General features: G+C 35.9%; 1 protein-coding gene across 2 annotated transcripts in view; it reads left to right on the plus strand.

Moving 5' to 3' along the window:
• LOC106879848 (very long chain fatty acid elongase 2) overlaps window positions 1-23,639 on the plus strand; it is a 54,437-nt gene extending 30,798 nt beyond the window's left edge. For both annotated transcript variants that reach the window (XM_014929563.3, XM_014929562.3), the window contains 6 exons: window positions 6,626-6,688; window positions 10,613-10,803; window positions 16,694-16,780; window positions 19,276-19,447; window positions 19,917-20,041; window positions 22,917-23,639. In XM_014929563.3, the coding sequence (XP_014785049.1) occupies window positions 6,628-6,688; window positions 10,613-10,803; window positions 16,694-16,780; window positions 19,276-19,447; window positions 19,917-20,041; window positions 22,917-23,165 (885 nt within the window). In that variant the 5' untranslated portion in view covers window positions 6,626-6,627 and the 3' untranslated portion in view covers window positions 23,166-23,639. The remainder of the gene's footprint in view (window positions 1-6,625; window positions 6,689-10,612; window positions 10,804-16,693; window positions 16,781-19,275; window positions 19,448-19,916; window positions 20,042-22,916) is intronic.
• Window positions 23,640-23,714: the final 75 nt, after the last annotated feature.

Consider the following 23,714-nt stretch of genomic DNA (forward strand, 5'->3'; position numbering starts at 1 on the left):
ACAAGAAACATACTAACTTTGTTCACATTCAATTTGAAGGAAGTGAGCCATGCTCTAGTATAAGGGAGATAATTCTAACCCCTTCCTCCATCATTCATTTTTGTTTTGTAACAGAATCATTTGTAGATTCGGCTTTTAACTCAAACAAATGGCAACAGTATATTATATGAACTAGCATGGTTGTGTGATAAGATGTTTGGTTTCAGTCCCTCTATATGATATCTTGGGTAAGTGTCTTCTACTATAACCTTGGGCCAACCAAAAACTTATGAGTGTATTTGGTAGATGGAAACAAAATAAATCTGTTGTGTGTGTGTGTGTGTGTGTGTGTGTGTGTTACCATCTCCTTGCCTTGATGTTGCATGATTGTTGTAAGCGAGTTTCACTGTCGTGCAAGTGGTGTCTTTCATTCCCAATCTTCCATGAAAACATGTCTGGTTATGAAGAAATATTACCTTACTTGGAAACAGGTGAGGGTTGGCAACGGGAAGAGCATTCAGCTATAGAAAATTTGTCACAACAAAATTCCACCCAGCCCATGCTAATCATGGAAAAGTAGACATTAAAATGATGGTGATGATGATTAAGAGTTAATTAACTGAGGTAGAGAGGTATGGCATCATATTTGTGGATAAGTTGTCAAATTACAAGTGTATGTTTAATAAATACAAGTATATATTTGATACGTTTAAGCGTGCTATGCAAATTGACGCTGAGGTCAAAGCAGAGGGTTAAATATATGTGTTTATTAAATATTCAATGTAAATATATTTACAGCTTTATGCATTTAAGATATATGATTCCTATTAAAACATTAGCAGCTTAATCCAATTTATGAAAATATGTTGAGAACATGAAATTGTTAAACATGTTTCATGCACATATAAAGTATCAAGACATGGAAGGCCTTAGTTGACAGGAAATGGGAAGCATGTTTGAAATTGAGTAGTTTTTCTCTTATTATTATCAGAAGCCAAAGCAAAACAGTGAGCTGGCAGAATCTTTAGCATACTAGAAAAATTGCTTGGTGGCATTTCTTTTGGTTCTGAGTTCAAATTCTGAGGTCAACTTTGCTTGTCTTTTTTTTTTTTTTTTTTTTTTATAATCAATTTTTGACAGGTGATACTACTTTGGGTCACTATTGTAACAATAGTGGCTAAAAGATGGTTGCACACTCCTTGAAGCCCTGGACCTTCTGAACCAGGAACCCACTATTTGATGCGATTTAAAGTCAGACTGAGGACTAACGGGTACAGATACTCCGGTCTTATTAAACAGATGACAAGGCATTGTGTTATACACCCCACCACATACACACGCATGCCCATGCACACAGTGAGCTTCAGGACAGTTTCCCTCTTTCAGAGTGTATTTCTCTTGGATGTGTCAATATATTTGCCATTTCTGACACGCACATAAGATAGGTTTCTACTTATTTTCTCTCTTCTAGATTTCACTAAAAATACTTTGTTTATCCCAAGACAATGGTAAAAGACACTTTCTCAAAGTGCTGTGGAATGGAACCCAGAATCATGTGGCTGTGAAGTAAACCTCTTTATCACACAGTCATAATCTGTGCCCTTTCTGTCTATAAGATTATCTTTTATAACTCAGATTGCTTCATCAAAGGCAATGCTTATTCATTCACATTGTTTTGAATTAATCATGCATTGCCTGTAGCTTTGAGGTTTCGATGATGTAATTGTTTATTTCTAGAATGACATTACAGGGTAGGTGTAAGAGGCCTGATCTGGCTGATTTGAACATAATACTGGTTGCCGGATATGGCCAGTTTAAATGCTAAAGGATAAGGAAAAAAAAAAAACAACTACTACTGGTAAACTTTATCCATGGAAGTAGTTGCTATGAAGGTATTGTAAACCTTTCTTGTATAAAGTAGTCGCCTTTCTTTCCTGGTATCTATTAATATCTGTCTACCAATCAACTGTCTTCATAGAAGTAGAAATTATGTTGTAAATTGATTTAGGCAGAAATCAATATATTGATTAGAATCTAATTGCATAACTTTTCTCATGACTGGAAGACTTATTTGAAGACTGGATTTTTTTTCTGGAGAATTAAAAAATGAGGTCTTTTAAAAAATTAAAATTTTGCTAGCCAGCAGCGCTTTTTAGAAATAACAGCTAAATCTCCTTCAAATTATACTTTATTGTCCTTAGTAAAAGTAAGTACTGTTGCATGCCCTAGAACTCACAGAGTTAGATATCAGGTTTCCATGGTGTATAGCTGACCAAGAGCACATTTCAACCTGGATGGGATTCCTGTCCATTGCAGGGTTGCTCGTTTACAGCTGCATGGACTGGAGCAACATAAAAATGAAATGTTTTGCTCAAGAACATCATGCAACATCCAATCATGGAAAATGAAACCATGGTCTTGTGATCGTGGGTTAAACGACCTGACCACTTGGCCACGCACCTTCAAATTTTTTTTTGGGGGGGTGGGGGACAAAAAACAAAAACGAGGAAAGGACACTTTGGATAACATAGTTGTAAATATACTAAATGACTGGAAAGACACAGATAATATAGTCCTACGTACCTATACTATACTCCACAATTCTACAAAAATGCCACTATTTGGTCACAGTATGCTAGAAATAGCAGTCAAATCTCCCTTGAACCATACCTCATCTAGATAGTATAGTCCTAAGTACTGCTTACAAAAACTACTATGCACCTCAAGTCAACACAGATGCCAACATGTGATCGCCCAACATGCTAGAAATAGCTCCAAATCTCCCTCAAACTACTCCTCCATCGTCTTGAAAACGAGAAAAGGTACATTAGTTAATGTAATCCTAAAATTTTAAAAAAAATGAGGTTAGAAGGAGAAACCTGAGAGGACTAATGTCACATGAGACAACACAGTATAAGATATAGGATCCAATAAAGAAACCTGCCTCTCAGGCACGGGGAGTTTTTTTTTTTTTTTTTTTAACCAGAGGCAGATTTCAAGTGTATATGAAGATTTGAACCTGTTGGGTGTATCTGTGCTGAGTAAAACACTGAATTTCTAATTTCGATAGGGATTCAAGTTATATAAAATTACTGTTTTGAACTTAACCTCTTCGGTACCAATCTGCCTGCCGGGAGGCGCAATGGCCCAGTGGTCAGGGCACCGGACTCGCGGTTTCAATTCCCAGACCGGGTGTTGTGAGTGTTTATTGAGCGAAAACACCTAAAAAAGCTCCACGAGGCTCCGGCAGGGGATGGTGGCGAACCCTGCTGTACTCTTCCACAACTTTCTCTCACTCTTACTTCCTGTTTCTGTTGTGCCTGTAATTCAAAGGGGTCAGTCAACCTTGTCACACTGTGTCACGCTGAATATCCCCGAGAACTACGTTAAGGGTACACGTGTCTGTGGAGTGCTCAGCCACTTGCACGTTAATTTCACGAGCAGGCTGTTCCGTTGATCGGATCAACTGGAACCCTCGACGTCGTAAGCGACGGAGTGCCAACAACAACCAATCTGCCCGAGACTGGAGAATTTTGTGTTGGTTTATGTTCCAAGTATAAGCTTAATGCATGTTGATAGACATTTCAGGTAAGTGGGTTAGTGGATTGGCGTAATTTAAGGGATTTTGGCTGTTATTTCTAACAGACCAAGCAGCTACATGCAAGAAGAATGAGGACTCTCTTTAGTACGGTGAATGAAATATAGGTGCATATGAACCTGTCGGGGTACATCTGTACTGAAAAAAATGAATGTTTTATTTTATACATTCATAGATATGCAGCTTGTATTAACCTTTTCTATGCATATTTCTGTTGAAATATGCTGCCTTTCAGTTGATTTTGAAAATAATGGAAAGTTTATTAAGCCAATGTTTGGAACATAAATTAACACAAGATTTTGGTGAGAGAATTTAATTTACATCACTTTGAAATAGGAATTTTGTATCTGAGAACCAGATGTAGCCTGGGGGCATGTTGCTATCAAAAGGGTTGAATTACTGTTTTGGTCTGAAGGCTCAAGCAATATTTTTTTTTTCTTTTGAGATTTTTGATTCTTTGTCATTGGGTTTTAAGTTTCAAATCTGAATGTAGGTAGTAAAATCTCTCCCAAGAGCAAGGTGTTCCCCACCCCATGATATAGAACAGCGGTTCTCGTCCGGGGTCCATATAAGATTTAGTTGCTAAAATTTATGTGCAATAAGTTGGTTAAACTTCCACAATACACAAAAATTCTTTAACAAGAAGGAGTGGCTCTGTGGTAAGTAACTTGCTTACCAACCACATGGTTCTGGGTTCAGTCCCACTGTGTGACACCTTGGGCAAGTGTCTTCTGCTATAGCCTCGGGCCGACCAAAGCCTTGTGAGTGGATTTGGTAGACAGACACTGAAAGAAGCCCGTCGTTTATATGTATATATATATATATATGTATGTATGTGTTTGTGTGTCTGTGTTTGTCCCCCCAACATCGCTCGACAACCGATGCTGGTGTGTTTACGTCCCCGTAACTTAGCGGTTCGGCAAAAGAGACTGATAGAATAAGTACTAAGCTTCCAAAGAATAAGTCCTGGGGTCGATTTGCTCGACTAAAGGCGGTGCTCCAGCATGGCCACAGTCAAATGACTGAAACAAGTAAAAGAGTAAAGAGTGAATTTTTTATAAATACAATTTCTAATAATATTCAATTATGGAAACCAAATGAGATTTTTAAAACATGAATGGCTCTGATGAGTCAAAAGTAAAACAGGAGTCAAAGGGGTCTTTAGGTAAAAAAAATGGTTGAGAAACAGATATAAGTTTGCTCATTGGCTCAACTAAACATAGTTCAACATGGTTGTTATCAACTCTACCCAAAGCCATTTCAGGTACAACACTGACTTTCTGGATGCTGATGGTTCAGAACCTCTTATAATCCATTCTAATCTATGAGCAGGAACTGCAAATTTCCACAGCTGTCTGACTAGTTTACTCGGAAGCCCTGTTTCACTCTACTTTGCACAGTACAATATTAATAAACTTGTATCACATACTAATGTATCACTTGTACTAATGAAATTACCCTTATTTACAGCTGCCACACAATGTCAAGACACACTCACACACACTGGGATTGTTTTTCAGCTTTCTACCAAATCCTGCAACAAGGCTTTGGTGTGCCCAGGGCTATAGTAGAAGACACTTGCCCAAGATGCCACACAGTGGGACTCCGCCTGGAACTATGTGGTTGTGAAGCAAGCTTCTTACCACACAGCCACATCTATACCTATAGTACATTATTCAATATATCCTTCCTTCTTTATAAATATATATATTTTTTGTTATTTGGCTGCTATTTCTAGTATGCCTTACATTCATGTTGACAATCCTTCATTTGAATTTATAGTTTTCAGATATAATGCTAATGTGTCTGTTTCATGTAGACTGGACAAGCAACTTCAAAGTTACAAAAAAAAAACAACCCAAAAACAATCCATACATGCAGGACTGGTGATATTTCACAGCTATTGACTATCAGTCTTGCTTTATTCTATTTCCCTCTCTTTTCTAAACATTTTTTTGTTTTTGTTTTGTTGCTCATGTAATTTTTTGTGAACTGTCTGTCCTATATATATATATATATATATATATATTATATTCTTTTATTTTTGTACCAGTTTTAGTCTGTGAACTGTGGCCATACTGGGACATAGTTGATTGCATCAATTCTCCATTATATATCATATTGATCGTGTAAGAATGAAAGGCAAAGTTGGCCCGGGCAACAGTTGACTCTTTTAGCATTTAGCCAGCCCAAATATTCTACCTGTTTTGTGTTCAGACTGGCCAGATCCAGCCTCTCACATGTGCCCTACAATGTCATTCTAAAAATAAATAACAGTTAACCTACAAGAAATTGCAGCAAAATCCCCTCAGACAACACTGTATTGTCTAAAAAAAAAAAAAAAAAGCATATTGGACAATGTAGTAGTTCACATACAAACATATACAAAAGATGAGGTGGTCCTGGCTGGAATGTCTTTCATAAAATTAGGGCTCAGCTGAGAATAAAATGAACAGTCAATCAAGTTGCTTTTCCTTTTGTTGTTTTTATTTCATCTGGCATTTATTTTTGTCAATCCATGCTAGATTAAACCCCAAGTCAACCTAAGCAATATTTAAAACCCACAACTCATAGTTATAAATCATTATAACTGAAAACGGCTCTTTTTCTTTCTTTCTCTTCTCAACAGCTCCAATATTACATAATTTCCAAAATAATTAATTGGTTTTAATTTCTATTTTCGTATATATTTTTCTGATAGAGTTGGTTATTCTTTAATAGCCACAAGATAAATGGATTAATCCTGAAAAATACATATTAAAATTTTTAAAAACCCTTTTGTCACCATATTCCTTATGAAATTCACTGTTTATATGTTTCAATTAATTTTCAAAATGATTAAGAATTTGTAACTTAAATAAAAGGTTCTGTCACATAAAATTATAATGGAAGGTTTTATTTTAAATTTGAACATTTCAAAATGAGGGATATCTCAGGCTGTTTGTTATCAAAAAGTGTTAAATTTCCTCTCAGTGAACAACCTATTTCCATATTTGGATTGTTATTATGTAGTGTGCTAATGTATATTTGTCTTCCTTTATGTTTCAGAAATGGCGGATGTTGTGCAGGCTCTATTACAGAAAATTGATTATACTTCTGATACAACTGCAGGTAAGTTAATGAGCCAAGAGTCATAAAAGTTTGATTTCTTTCAGGTGGGAGGTGGGGAAGGAAAAAGAAAGAAAAAAAAAAAGGAAAATGTGAAGAAATCTAGGATGTGTTGATTATTCATTCAAATGATTGAAGTAAAGAAGCAGTGTAACAATATATAAGCAAAAATATTTGTAAACACATCAAAATATGAATAGCCACTACTGTATTTTTGATACAGTACATAGTGTAAATATTTAGTGCAAACAGTCAAACATCAAAACCACATGGTTGCAAAACAAGCCTCTTAATTACACAGCCATGCATCTCTATGTCTCTCTTATATATCTCCTTTCTCTCTCTTTTCCTTCTCCTCTTCCCCCTCTCTCTCATACACTTATTTTAGTTTTGATCTATATTCAATCTCCATCTACTCGTTATCTCATTGTAATCTACTTGTTGCTTTTTTCCCTTGTGGGCCTCTTGCAATTTGTCAGTAAATTTTAAGAGATGACTTTCATCCATAAAACAAAGAGCTGCTGTATAGCCCCAGATCCGTTCTGATCAAGCAGACCTATGAACAAAGGTAATGCAGCTGCAACTGTGCTATCTATTTGTATATTAAGGATGGCCATTGTCAAGATGTGAATGTGTGTCTGTGTTGTCTTCTTGTCGTGACATTTGCACGCTGGATGTAATAAGCAAAATCAGCTACATGCTCAGGGATTCATTTGTTTAGAATCTTCTGTGGAAATGTGTTGAGCCTTTTAGTTGTTCATTGTTTGAAGGTTTAGGGGAAATATTCTATAAATGAGAGCTGTCAATAGGAAAGCCTGACGACTTAACGAGGTCAACATCAGCAACATTAAAATAAAGATTGCACATCAATAGCAACAATAACATCATCAATACCGAGATTAATCCCTTCGCATTTAAACTGGCCAAAATATTCTACCTGTTTTATGTTCAAACAGGCTAGCTCCGGCCCCTCACACCTACCCTACAATATCATTCTAAAAGTTAACAGTTAGGTCGTCATCACCACCACCACTACCATTGTTGTTATTGTCATCATCGTCACCACCACCACAAGTTTTGTCTGTTCCATGCAAGCATGGAAAAGTGAACACGAAGATGATAATGATGATGGTGGTGTGTGTGTGTACACATACACACCAGGTCTGATCAAAAAGTGTCAGGACTGTTGCTATGGTAATGGAGCTGAAGTATTCAGAGTGAAGCCACTTGGTACAGATTGAACACTGTTGTGTATGTGCACTAAGTTTAATGTTCTTGCTTTCATTATTTATAGCATTGCTTGGAAATTAAAGTACACAGAGTGAAACTGCTTGGCACAGACTGACCTTGAATTCTGTCTCACATGCACACTAAGTTATACCATTCTCATTCACTTCTGTTGTTTATAGTAGTGCTTGAAAGTAGAGTGTGTAGAGTGTGGTCGTTTCAAAACGAAAATTGGGTTTCAGCTGTACAGAATCTTGATTGTGTCGCGGTTGATTAAAACTTTTTGAAAATGGTCCCGACGGACAATGAACCATGGGTCTATGGCTAAGATCCTGAAATCATGACTCGGTCTTTGCAATAGAAAACCCCCAACAAGATTTCAAGATGTTGGAGAAACCTAAGAGAATGTGATGAGGCAGTTGCTAGCTATCCCCAAAAAAGGAGTTCCAGGAATGTTTCCATCGCTGGAAATGACAGTGGATAAAATGTGTTGCTTTGGAAAGGAACTCCTTTGAAGGAGATTAAATGCCAAATTGATATGTATTGTAGGTTTTTTATATATAGCACTAGTTTCAATACTTTTTGAACAGATCTTGTATATGCATGTGTGTGTGTGTGTATATGAAAGGCCAGATCTGGTTGGTTTGAACATAAGACAGGTAGGATACTTGCTCTGTACTTCGCCAGTTTAACCCCTTTGTTACCATATTTCTGTTGAGATGCTCTGTCCAGCTACATGGTCAAAGAAATTCGTCTTTCTAAATAAACTGGTGTCACTGAGCAACTTATATTCTCTGACAACACCATGTGACCTGCCTTGGCCAATAGCAGCCTAACTTCCGATAGAGATTTTGGACTTCCTGTATCTCTTCACTCAATAATCTACAACCTGAAAGAGATGAGTTTCAGTTGGAGGCCTGCGAAATGGTTTGCAGCATGGAATCAAATCAAATTTAAAGAATTTAGTAAAATAACTTAGTTATCTTTCAGCTAGTGTTAGGAACATAAATTGTGACTAAGGTTTGGTGGAAGATTTTAATTCAGAACTTTTGAAAACTAGACATTTGTACTACAGAGCCAGAGTCGGTTTCAGCCGGGTTGGTATCAAAAAGGTTAAAGGCTAAAGATTCAGCCATGACTGAGCGGATATATTATCAAAGACAGTCTAGTCATGATTGTCCTAGTTTTTGTTTTTCAAGCACTGTGAGTCTAGGACAATGATTTTAAACCTGCCTCCAGCTCTCTTTTAATTTCCTTAATAATCCTGTTATTATAGTGTCACTTATAAGTATACATGTATTTTAGTTTTGGTAAGCTGTTTTTGTAACCTCACAGTGCAGTAGTGCAAGGAAAACGTTTTTGTTTTGTTTTTTTCTTTTGTCAAAATTCATCACATTTTTACTATTTTGTTGGAAAATTTGCAGCATGTCCTGTTCACATGCTTGTCATAAATTTTATTTAACTGACCCTGGACGACATCATCCAATGTATCTTTCCATCTTTGCTTTCATCTTCTACTTGTTTTACTCATTGGACTATGGCCAAGATGGAGCACTTCATTGAAGGATAGTCAAGCAAACCGGCCTCAGTATTTATTATTTTCTTAAAGCCTGGTACTTGTTTACATCTCTGTAAATTAGTTATGGGGATGTAAACAAACCATCACCAGTTGTACAGCAGTAGTGGAGGAAAAAAATCATAAACACACAGATACACTTAATGGACTTCCTTCAACCTTCATCCACCCATAAGACTTTTGGTTGTAGAAGATACTTGCCCAAGGTGTTGTGCAGTGGGATTGAACCAAAGACCACATAGTTAGGAAGCAAGCTTCTCAAACCACACAGCCATGCCTTAAATTACAGGATTTAATTTGAGTGAAGTTTTGCTGCTACTTCTATCAGATCAACAGAGACAACATAGAAGTTCCTCTTATTAGCTTATAGCTGTTGTGGTTCTGATGGCAATAATGCTGACTAGCAACAGTTGTGGCGCTGGAGTGAACCTACATAAGCAATAATTTATTAGTTTGCTATTTGGTTTCCAGATTTATTAGTTTGAGCTGTGATAGCACTTTCAAGCAACCACACTCAGATAAATATATCTGGGCCAAATCTGGAAGCAAAGTAAAGCTTAAAAGTTTTCCTCTTACAACTCAAACAGAATCCAAGCAGAAGATAAGAACCAGCTTATTGAAATAAGGTGTAATACTGCCATTATAAATATACCTAATATATCTTTTCTTTCAGCTATATTTCTTAAAATAGCCATTTAATCCCTTGCAGCCAGCTAATGATGAAGCTAATAATTCCCCCAATAGACCATTAATAGGTCATTCTAATTGGAATCCTAAAAAAAAATTATCTTACAAATCTTTTGCATAGATGTTTAAGTCTTCCTCATTGATGCTAATTTTAGGTGAAAGCAGGGAAAGCATTCTAATGGATGTGTTTTGTACGATATATAATAATACTTTGAATTCATCTTAATGTTATTAACTGATGTTATCTTTTTGCTGAGAATCAATCAAATATTATTGACTTATTTTATAATACATTGTTTACCTTGCATTGTTTTCGATATCTTCTTATGTTATCTTGCACTAAAGTGAAGATTATAAACAACTAAAGATGAACTTTTTTTTCTCTTTTTCTCTCATGAAATTTTGTTTTGTTTTGTTTTTCCTTTTTTTATATCCAGATCCAAGGACAAAAGACTGGTTCTTCTTAGAAAGCAGTCCCTTGAAAGTATGGATTCTAACAGCAATGTACATTCTCTTTGTTATTTATGGACCAAAATATATGAAAAATCGAAAACCTTTTGATATACGTATTTTCATGGTTCTGTATAATCTTGCAATGGTTGTACTCTCTATCTATATGTTTGTTGAAGTGAGTATTATTACTATTATTATTATTATTATTATTGAACTATTGTATTCATTGAATATTTCAGCATGCTGAGTTTGATTTTTTTGTTGTTGTTATTTTCTTTCTTTTCAATTAAGCCATCATTTTCAAAGCCGATGCTATTTAAAATATCCATAAATGGTGTTGAACTGCTAACGAGAGCGCTTTCTTAAAAGGAAAATCCTCTTATCTACAAAAACAGTGGCAGAGCATTGGGTGCAGCTGCGGCTGTGTGGTTAAGTTCACTTTGCAATCACATGGTCCCAGGTTCAATCTCACCATATAGCAATGACACCTTGGTAGAGTGTCTTTTACCATAGTTTTGTGAAGAGCCAAGTGTTGTGAGGAGAATTTGGTATATGGGAACTGTACTGAAGCCCATTGGTTGAGCTGGATAAGTTCTAGAATGGTAATCAAAAATCTACCAAGAATCTGGTTCACTGCCAATACATGGAGCTTTTGTATGTTCAGCAGAGTCCACTCTGCTGTGAATATTCAAACTAGGTCCCTAGTCTTGAGCATACAGTGATAAATTATTTCCTACTTTTCTGCTGTAGCGATCCATGAGTCATAATTTCTGCCCCCTTTTTCCCCCCCACGTCAAACTCTCAGAAGCTTTACAAAAAGGTCATAGGTTGCTGACCTTCAGTTTCTAAGCCATTAAAAGAAAGGGAAAAAATAATTGCTACAGATCCTCTCTAACAATTTATTCCACAAACTTTAGCATTATCTGTTAGTTATCTTTTTATTTTTTTTATTTTATTTCTTTCACTCATTGGACTGTGGCCATGCTGGTGCACCACCTTGAAGGGTTCAGTCGAACAAACTGATTCCCTGTACTGTTTTTTTTTAAACCTGGTACCTTATCAGTCTCTTTTGTGGAACCACTAAGTTACAGAGACATAAACATACCAATACTAGTTGTCAAGTGCTGGTGGGATACCTGCACACATACACACACACATATATACATAGTCATGTGTGTATATACTAGCAGAGATACCCGACGTTGCTTGGGATTAAAATGGCATAGTTTGTATATATATTACAGTTATGTTGGAATAGGTAATACGGGAAAGTGCAACATTGACGACAAAACCTTTGTGGAGTAAATGATGGGCTAATTCAACTAAGTTCCGTGACTGCAGGTAATTAGTACTAATACTATAAAATATGAATGCTATCCTTTAAGGGATAGCATGATTCTGGGTTCAGTCCCACTGTATGGCACCTTGGGCAAGTGTCTTCTGCTATAGCCCTGGGCTACCCAAAGCCTTGTGAGTGCATTTGGTAGACAGAAATCGAAAGAAGCCCATCTTGTGTGTGTGTGTGTGGTTGTGTGTTTACAATTATACTTTTTTTTTTATTATTTCATGTAATCCATTTTTGTAAGCATTTTTTCCAGTTATATTTTTAGTGTTTCATATTTGTAAGATGTTATGACTACCGCCGCCCCCGCCCCCGCCATTTCCACCCTACCCACCTCCTTGGCATCAAAAACATGATGAGTTATTGTTTAGCATTGTTTTAGTTTCAATGACATCAATCACTGAATTTTTTTTTTTTTTTTTTTTTCCTTTTGCTTTCGTTTTGTACAAAGACATGCCAATTATGATTGCCATTGTTACGAATGAAACATGACTATCAAAATTGTGACATTTAGCAAGTATTACAAGTTGCCAAGGTAGATGTTTGAAAGTTCAACTGGTACGCTTGATTTGTGTGAGTCACAACATTGCCAAGTCTGTCTGTTGTAAGGGTTAGGGTTATATAGGGACTGTGTATTTTGAGCATGGGACTTGTGTGGTCAGGAGAAAAAGATTGTCTTCTGCTTCAGTGACTTTATTATCTGAGTAGACCACCACATACAGACACCAAGGTGTTTTCCTGTAATATTGTGTACTATGGAATATCTTAGATTATGCGTCCGTTTTTTTTAAAGATGGCTGGACCTGAATTGGTTGCTTTCATTATGTCAGAGCTCCCACGTGGTGATGCCATTGCTAGTTCTACTTCTTCGTTGTTTGTTTTGAAAAGCTTGCTAATGAAAAGAGAATCTTTTGCAAACTAAAAGATGGCATTCGTATTTACTAGAATGCAAGTCTCATGAATATAAATCAGAACACTTTCAAACAGGTTAGTTCAGCTACCGTGGGGGGGGGGGGGGCGTTTTGAAGGAAAGATAATTTTAAAAATCTTTTACTTGTTTCCCCTGTATCCATGGTGGGGCATTTCCTTGAAGGGTTTAGCCAAACAAATCAACTCCAGTACTTAATTTTTTTAAAAGCCTGGTACATATGCTATTGGTTTCTTTTTGCCAAACTGCTAAGTCATGTAGATGTACACAAACCTTAGTGAAAGGATGAAAAGTAAACTTGTCCTCAGCTGAATTTGAACTCAGAATGTAAAGGCATGAAATGCTGCTTTGCATTTTGCCTGGTGTGATAATGACTCTGCCAGCTCACTGACTTAGCAGTAGTAATGGTTTCAAATTTTGGCTCAAAGAGTCGTAAGTCAGCTACATCGACCCCCAGTGTTTAATTGCTACTTATATTATTGACCCAGAAAAGATGAAAGGCAAAATCAACCTTGGTGGAAATTTGAACTCGGAACGTAAGGACAGACAGTATGCCACTAAGGAGTGTGCTAATGAGTTTGCCTGCTCGTTGCCTTTGACTTAATGGTAGTAATAATAATAATAATACCTGCCAACATTGTTTTCTACCATTGGAATTAATTATTAATTACTCTTGTATCTGACGACTGATACAACTGAAGCAAGCTGGTTGTTTTTAAATAGGCATTTAGCAAACCGTTTGTTTTTCAGAAAATATCATTCTTGAATCAATCTATATGTTAATGAAACTTGTGGAAGGAATGGTAATGGCTGCAGGAGACGTTTATGATGATGTTGGTGTTGCTTAGTTCCAGTTCAACCATATTTGAGCAGACTTACTGATCAACCATGTTGTTGCCATAATCATCCCATCTTTTTTCATACAGTGTATCTCTCATCTACAGCTACATAACTCTATTGATGTTTTCTGCTGCTTCTTTTTTTTTTTAAATAATTGTGTTTTGAGGGAGATTAGATCTGGCTGTTATTTCTTCCAGGTCAGGCAGCTATCTACAAACTTCTATAATGGCTCAACTGTTATCAGTTTGGGCTAAATTTGACAGTTTGCATGAAGGGGGGGGGGGAACACAATGTCCCCAACTTCAACCATGACCTCAAGACACCTCCAGAACCTGTCACATATCTTCATCACCATGTCCCTGGGGAGATCTTTGAACACCTCTTTATATAAGCTTGTGTTTATCATAATTTTTTGTGCATTTGCCCTTTTTACCACAACCAACCAACAATGCTGCAAAGTATAGTAGTAACCAAACCACCACTATACTTGGAGCAGACAAGATGATGGTAATCGGTGTGGAGCTCTGAACTGATTAGTAGCAGCAGTACATACAAGATCAGCATCATTGTCATCATCATCACCATTTAGTTTCTGCTTTCCATGCTGGCATGGGTTGGACAGTTTGACTGAAACTGGTAAGCTGGAGAGCTGCACCAGGTTCCAATCTCATTTGGCATAGTTTCTACAGCTTGATGCCCTTCCTAATGCCAGTCACTCCAAGAGTGTAATGGGTGATTTTTATGTACCAGTGCATGACATTGGTCTCAGCCACAAATACGATTTCACTTGACTTGATATACATGCAGACAGACAGACAGACAGACAGACAGACAGATAGATAGACAAGTGGCTTATTCACAATTTACGACTGAAAGGCAGAATTATGGATGTCACTAAAGTGACTGAGGGTACTAGTTAGCACCAGCATTGCTAGAAATAAGAGTCAAAGCAACTATTAGCCACAATAAAGCACTTATCTTATGACTGACAGAGGAGGCAACCTCCCTACTGCTTCCGGGGCATAGCCATAACATGCACTTTATACACCAGAGGATGTAGTATGACTTTATATATTCACAACCCTAAACTGGAAGAGTTAAAAATAAACACACACACCATGATATATATATATATATATATATATATATATATTCACAGTTTAGGCTTGTGAATATTTAAAGTCATACTACATCCTCTGGTGTATAAAGTGCAGGTTGATAAAAATGAACAACGAAATTTGCTTTGAAATGACCCTTTTATTGGCTCTGATTGTTAGTCTCATAAGTTTTGAATTAAACATGTCAGCAAGCGCTCACTATTGTCATTTTAATAAAGACTTGCACAATGTTATACGCCTTTATTCGTAGATGAGGTCTTTTGTAAATGGAATCCTTTCATGTCTCATTCAGGTGAGATTATGCAAATCTTTACGCTGCATAACCCCACCTGAATTCCAACAATGGAGAATGAAAAGTCAGGTAAAAAGGTTGCTGATAAATAATTAATGTCATTTAATATGGTTTTATGTTGCAGTAGGTAAGTGATAGTATGGTTAGGTTCAAAAGGGCTGCTCAGTGGTTCGCTGCACTTTTTTGCAGGTGAAAATAACAAATGAGTTTCTCTACCTTGATGCCAAAGATTTTCTTTTTTTGTTTTTGAAGGATGTGAAAGTTTCAAGCATTCTCATTAATGTTTGTATGTGTGTCACTGATTTTATATATATATATATAATTGTCACTAAATGTGACTAGGGTGTTAGGAAACGCCTACATTGCTAGAGATAATAGCTAAAGCACTCTAATGTTGTAGTTAATGGACATGAGTGAAGACCTATGCATTAACAGGGAGCATAATTGTCCGAAAAATCTCAATCAGCAATTTTTGGACAATTATGGTCCCTGTTAGTGTATATGTTTTCATTCGTGTGCATTAACTACAGCATTAGAGTGCTTTAACATGTTTGTGGTGTATTGTTAATAAGGAGGCTTTTGATCTTATTGTTTTTGTAATACATAACTAGCATTGGCATAGTTTACTTCCTTACCACATGGTTCTGGGTTCAGTCCCACTATTTGACACCTTGGGCACATGTCTTCTGCAATAGTCTTAGGCCTGCCAAAGCTTTTTGAGTGGATTTGGTAGATGGTTGCCCCAGTCCACTCAGCTGGCGAAAATCAGTAATCCTTTGACAGACCAGTGTCTCATCCAGGTGGGGAATTCATATGCCATGGAAGCTGGGAAACCGACTCTTATGAGTCAGCGTGATTTGAGAAGGTAACCTTTACTTTACTTTCTAGTTCTATTGAGTCCTAGAGGAGGGTCTGCTTCAACTACTTTGAGAACTTTGGATCAAGATCAGGCATGGGATCAACCTTTTACGAGAACTTGGCCACGTGAGATATGGCTCATCATCAGGTGGTCATTTTAGTAAATGTTGTGTTCCTTGTGAAATTAGGCACGCCATTTAGAAAGTCCCACGGGCTGCAGTTTGCCCATGACTGATGAAGATGTTGGATGTGTTAAAGTAGCCAGTTGCTCAAAGTGTGAAAGTGTTAAATGGCTAGTTGATAATGGTGTTTTAAGTTGTTAGATGCTGGAAGTATTAAATGGCTGTTGTTGGAAATGTTATGTGGCCAGTTGCTTGAGACGAAGGGCTATAAAGCTGATAGATGAGATGAATTGCTAGACGCTGGAGGTGCAGAGATATTAAGTGGTGAGACTCAAGGTAGTGTGAAGTAACTAAATACTGGTGATAGCTAAATGGCTAGTTGCAGGATATATTTAAGTGGCTAGTTACTAGAAATAGTTTAATGGCCAGTTGTTGGGAAGTATGGAGATATTTAATCTGTTATGGCTGAAGATGCTAAGTGACTTGTTGTTGGAAATACTGACTGGTATATTTATATTCCACTAAATTGATTTGACTATTTTTTTTACACTCTATCTTCTTACAGATTATCCTAAGTACACAAGCCCTTGGATACACTGTTATATGTGCACCATATACAAAATCTAATGCTCAAAATCCTAAAGAAATGAGAGTAAGTATTTTTTATTATCATTTTCAATCAATGACCTGTCAAGATGGTTTTTTAATTATACTGTTTGTTTAGGTTTGTTGTTGTTGTGGTGTCACCAACCTGATTGATTAGACAATGATCAAAAGCGTTTTTCAGTCACGGCCATTCTGTGTTGCTGGAATTCTTGCCATTCTGTGTTGCTGGAATTCTTGCCATTCTTTCCAGATATGTTCCAGACGGAAACGAGTAAGGCATTTCAGAATCTGATTAATGTTTTTAGTCAGTGTCTGTCTGACTTGACAGACAGGAGGAAATAATTAATTATAGATCTAATTACAAACTTGTTAGGCTAGAGTGTTCTAAGCGGACATAATTATAATGTTATATACAGAGTCTAAGGAGAAAAAAAAAAACAATTGGTTGTCTGGGTTGGCAAAAACTATAGAGTGATGTTCAAGAATTTGAATTCAATTTTGTATTGTGTGAGGTGAAAAGAGAACTATAACATTTCAGAGGTGACTTTTTGTCTGAGAGAAAAGAACTGTAATTCATATTTTTCAACAATAATTAAATAAAAGTATAGGTCTAATTACCAATCAGATAGGATAGAATGCTCTAAGAGAACATAATGTAGATTTAACTACTGACTAAATGGGTTAGAGTGTTCTAAGAGTACACATTTAATTTTAGATTTAATTACTAGCTTGGTAGTAATTTGTCTGATTACTATTAACAAAGTCTCTTTCTTTAGAACCATGTTGTAAAGAGTGTGATCATCTTCTCCCCCCCCCCTCATTTATTCAGAATACCTTTTATTGCTTGAAATGTTAGCTGTAGCCTTTTCCACTCTATCTGTTATGGATTGTGGTTCCTTGTAGAATTGAATCTCTTGTGCAAAATAATATTGGGAGTAACCGTCTCTTTCAGTTGGGTTTCATTTTTAATATGAAACATTCAATGTTTTAATAAGACCAGAATCTTAAATTGTCTGCAAAGTTGACTGATCCAAGCGGGGCAAAAAAGTTTTATATTCCTAAAACTAAGTACACTGCTTTATCTCATACTGAAAGTTTAAGGAACCTTTTTACCTTATATTTGGCTTAATCATTGGACTGCGACCATACTGGGACACCACCTTGAAGGGTTTAGTTGAATAGGTCAATACCAGTACTTATTTTTTTTCATAGCTATCATACTTATTTTATCAGTCTCTTGCCAAACTGCTACATTATGGGTGTGTAAACAAACCAACATTGGTTATCAAGTGGTGGTGTGGGACAAAGACATGCACACACACACACACATCTACCAAATCCACTCACATGGCTTTGGTTAGCCCTGGGTTATAGTGGAAGACACTTGCCTAAGGTGCCATGCACTGGGACTGAACCCCAGACCTCATGATTGAGAAGCAAGCTTCTTACCCATACAGCCACTATGTTATAATTATGTTTATTTGGAACTTAATCAAGTTTGTAATTAGATCATAATTAATGATCTCTTCTTAGAACGTTCTGTCACCTCTGACACTAATTAAAAGATTGATGAGATTCTAAGATGCCTTTCTTATTCTCATTCACATATATCCAGAAAGTATGACAAATGTTCCAATCAATGGGATGGTCATGACTGAAATGCTTTTGATCATGAGTCTGCTTGATCTGGGCGCCATTCTTACTTCATTATTACATAATTGGCTTTCTGCACTGGGTCAGTCATGACTGATCAGACTTAAAACCAAAGATGTTCCACCCATGAGCATCCCATCCGTCTTTCAAGGACAGTCGTGGGCTGACTGCAGCCCATGGGACTTTCTGAATGGCATGCCCAAATTCATGAAGGAAATGTCGTTCATTAAAATTACTTTGAGTATTTTCATTAGTGTGGTCCTTCTGACGATGAGCCATGTTTCATATGGCCTGTTTCTCTAAAACTGTTGCCCACACCTGATCTAAGACTTCATTATCCAGTGTGCCCTTCAATTTTAATCATGCATTATCTTAGCTTCAAGATTTCAATGATGTAATTGTTTATTTTCAGAATGAAATTGTAGGGTAGGTGTGAGGCCGAATCTAGCTAGTTTGACCATAAAACAAGGTAGAATATTTGGGTTTGATGTGTCCAGTTTAAACACTAAAGGGTTAAAACATATAATACAGGTCCAGCTTTGCATATTGGACCTAAGATGATTTTTTTTTTTTTCTTTAAGACATTTTTTGGGAAAAGGTGCATCTTATACACTATCAAATATGGTGCTTATAAGTGGCCCAGTTTAATGTCATCATCACCACTACCAGAACCATTTAGTTTATGAGTGTCTTTAGCAGAGTCTACACTGTTCAGGCATTTGGACTAGGCTTCTGGTCTGAAGTTAACTCCCTCCTTGATCTTGGAAGTCCTGAATACAGTTTCTAGACCCTGAAAATAGTTTATAAGCTCTTCTTTTTTTACCTTTAATAAAGCTATGAAAAATATGATAATGTGTAAAATATGCTTTTCTCTTGTCTGTTTTGTAGCTTGCTCGAGTTCTTTGGTGGTACTATTTCTCAAAAGCTATTGAATTAATGGATACAGTGTTAATGATATTAAGGAAAAAAAATGATCAAGTTACATTCCTGCATGTCTTCCATCATGCCACAATGCTGAATATTTGGTGGTGGGTTATGATGTTCATTCCTGGGGGTCAGAGTAAGTATTACCATTAATCATATTGTTTTAATAATCATCTTTTGACGTTAGACAACTCTGTCAAATGTAATGCTTATTTTTTTTCACATTGTTTCAAATTAATCATGCATTATTATTCCATAGCTTTAGGATTTCAATGATGTGATTGTTTTATTCTTAGAATAACATTGTAGGGTAGCTGAGAAAGGCTGGATCTGGTTGGTTTGAAAATAAAACAGGGAGTGTATTTTGGCCGGATATGGCCAGTTTAAATGCTAAAGGGTTAATTATGGCTTAGTGGTTTGGGTAGTTTAGTTATTTAAACAAGTGAAAGATTCATTGTTACACTAAGGTTCCATTTATTTTACGGTGTGTATCTAAACAAATATCTCCATTGCTTCACCAACATGTTGCTTTATGATAATAAAAATGTTGTATTCAAACGATACTTCATGTGTTCTAATTCTGTTTTATTTTCCTTTTATTTCAGCTTGGTTCGGTGCTTGTTTAAACTGTTTTATCCATGTTGTTATGTATACATACTATGGCCTGTCTGCTATACCATCATTAAAAAAGAGGCTCTGGTGGAAAAAGTATATAACAAAAATGCAACTGGTAAGACTATGTTGATGTTCTGTTTATTCATTTTTTTTTTTTTCTGATGATGAGAAATGTTTCTAGCTCTTAACCACTACGCCCGTGGGCATATGGCATAGTGGTTAACAAGATGAGGACAAATATCTGTCAAATGTAAATAATGTACATAATTCCTCATCTCTTAAATGTAGAACTGCATCAGAGACTTTGTGTCATAGGACAAGGAGTGATCACAAACATGTTGGTAACAAAAGGCTTAACAAAACAAATTAATTATACTGTTGTTCTAAGGCTCCCTAAAAAAAATTAATAAATCAGTGTGTTGATTTATATTATAGCATCAGTATTAGTAAGGTAGATCCAGTGAGGGCTGACTGTCTGACAAGTTTAGTCATTGGCTAAAATTTCCTTCCTAACTCAGCTCAAAGTTTGAAGTCTTGTACTGTCTCTGTATAAAGACTACTGCATGGACTTGAATGAAACTTGCTTAACACGATAGAATGATTGTTGGTGTACATTGTGAGTGAATAGTTATTACCTATTGTAATGTCACTTCACTTGCACAAACTATTGTATCTCCAGCTGCTTCAGATGCCAAGACATGAAAATTGCCAAAGTGTAGTACAACGGTTTTGCTATGGAATGGTGAAACTATTTTTTTTTTTTTTTCGTTTACTGAAAAAAAAGCAACGTTTTGGACTTACGACACTTTTGCATAATAACGATACATGTTATTGTACGTGTGTGTGTGTGTGTGTGTTCTCGCGCGCGCATGTGTGTATTAGGTGACCAAAGAAAGTGTTATAATAATTATTGGTAATTAATTCTGAGTTGTGTCCCTTGACTCGTACGTCGTTTTTCCACTTTTTATGGAATCGATAAAATATATACCAAAGTATTTACTGATAGAAAAGGTTGAGTAATGTGTATTCAGTGATGTTCTTTGAGGGCAGAGCTCTTGCATGGCTGGAGGTAGTAAAAAAAAAAAAAGAATAACAGAATTTAAAATTCCTTAGTATATGTTTAAACCTCGAACGTCTTAATATTTACTACAGCTTTCGTATTCTTAATGTGCTGCAGCCCTTCTCAACAACAATTACTTAATAAAGGATTAGAGTAATTAAATTCGTATTGTCTGGCGTACAACGTCATGTAAGCATGTGGTGTAAACATTCAAACGTTGTCACAATCTTTCCAATTCCTGCTGAATTTTACACAGAATATGTGGTCCTCCAAAGTCGTGTTGGTGTAGAAGTTAACCTACATTTTTGAAAGCAAATTTTTGTCTGAAAAATTCGACTTGTATATCAGAAAATACGGTAAACGAGTTGAACTATTCAGAGAATAAATAACGGATTTAAATAAATTCAGACGTCGTCTGTACAATAAAAATTTTTGAAAAGGCAGTAAAGATTGTGTTGAAGGTAATCTTCAAGTTTAGGGGTAAAAAAAGTAAATAAAAATATTCAAGGGAAATAACTGAACGACTTACCATTATTATCCGTTTTCTTTTAGCTGTTTATAAAACAGCATGCGACGGAATTTTTTCTTATAAAAGTTTAAAATGTTTTTTTATTTTTCCAAAACGGAAATGAAATGGTTTGTAGAAGTACCCGACGGAACGGAGTCAAAAACAACAGTCAGAAAAGAAACAATTGTGCATGGAGAGAACTTTGTCGATAGAAATGATAATGAAATTCAACAGATAAATTCCTAGGTCTGCATGCTGATCTCAATGAGATCGTGTTCATTAAAAATAGATATTTATTAATGAAATGTTCTACAGTTATGCTCCAGATGTTTGAATATATTACACTGTAGAAAATTTCATTAAAATATATCTATTTTCAATGAACACGACCTCGCCGAGTGAGGGTCAGCATGCAGTTCTAGAAATTCACCTCCTCAACATTATACACTTCAGAAATGGCAGCCAAAAAATAAACAAATGTTTTTTCCTTTTGGGATTGAATTCCGCCATTGAAATTCATATAGATAAGATGAGATTGAGAATTTCGTTTTCAGCAACAATAAGATGTTGTGCAGCCGGTCTTCCAAGATGCATTTTCGATTTCTCATAAGAAACTGATATTCAATCACGTGTGTGATTTATATATAAACAGTTAACGTCAATCAAATCACGTGTGTGATTTATCTATAAACATAGTACGGAGAATACTGGTTACTTCCCTTGAATATTTTTATTTATTTGTTTTACCCCCTAAACTTGAAGATTACCATTGTTGAAATATTTAATGCAGGGTTAGTATGAAAAAAAAAAGTAGAAAAAATATACAATGAAGAAAACGATTTTGTTGGTTTTAAAATGCTTTTGTAATTTTTTCAGCAAGTATGGGAGAGAACTCGGGGTATGGTTTAGCTAAGATTATAAATAAAAAATATATAAATGCACATTTTTAAAGCCTAGCCAGGCTCATGGGCCCGGTTTCAATGGCATATGCGTTCCCCAGCTGGACGGGATATCAGTCCATCGCAGCGTTACTGATTTTTGCCAGCTTAGTTAATTGGAGAAACGTGAAATGAACTGTTTTGCTCAAGAACACAACACGTCGCCCGATCCAGGAATCGAAACCACAATCTTACGATCGTGACGCTGACACCCTAACCACTGAGCCTCCACTTAACCAAGATTACAACTCAGAAAATACGTTTTGCTGTAGTTGAAGTAACGAGGAGACACTACGTATAAAGTAATGTACACTTTAAGGTATCATTTTATACTTAGTGATTCGTAGACTACTATTATGCTTTGCTGAGGAAGTCTAATAAGACCAAAACCTGTCTGTTGTTATCTTCCATTCTTGCTGAACCCCCCCCCCCTCTATTACTAATTAAATTGATATTCTAAATTTCATTTATTTTTTCTTTCCAGATCCAGTTCTGTATAACATTTGTTCACTCAGCAAATTCTATACGAGTGAATTGTGAATTCCCAAGCTGGGGAAAGTATCTACTCACATGTTACATGATTCTCATGATAATATTGTTCAGTAACTTCTACATCCAGGCTTACATCAAAGGCAGACGAAATCCTAATGTAGACACAGCAAATAACTATGCGAAAAAGAAAAGCTCCCAAAATGGAAGCACCATTAATGGAACGGTGAAGAAAGCTCAATAGCCAAATTCATAATATATTTGCTTTTTAATTAATTTTTAAAAATTCTTTTCTTGTTTCCAATTTATATTTATTTTTCTCTTGTTTTTTTTTTTATGTTTTTTGTTAACTTTATTCTTCAGGGTATGAATCATTAAAAAAACAGTTAAACCAGCATGGCTTCAATTTTGAAAATATGATGATGATGATAATAATAATAATAATATAATAATAATAAGTATGTTCACTGTTTTACTTAACTATACAAGAACCATTGGCTAATGAAACTCCCCACTTCCCTCTCAACTAATCTTCACCATTTGTTGGAATTGCCAATTAGAAACAGCTGTCATTTTTATAGGAGAACTGGATGATATCTGAAAAAAAAAAAACAAGCAACAAAGAAATTTATCATTTTCATTTCAGGTTTTATAAAAAAAGTATTATATATCCTATAGAATTAAAATTTAGATCGTTGAATAAATATATTTTATTGTATTTTCCTGTGTGCATATTTCATATTATATACATTTATATATATATAAGACCTGCTAGTTTGCTATTTCAATGCAA

The sequence above is a fragment of the Octopus bimaculoides genome, chromosome 23 (genome assembly GCF_046866305.1).
Source record: "Octopus bimaculoides isolate indiv1 chromosome 23, ASM4686630v1, whole genome shotgun sequence".
NCBI lineage: Eukaryota > Metazoa > Mollusca > Cephalopoda > Octopoda > Octopodidae > Octopus > Octopus bimaculoides.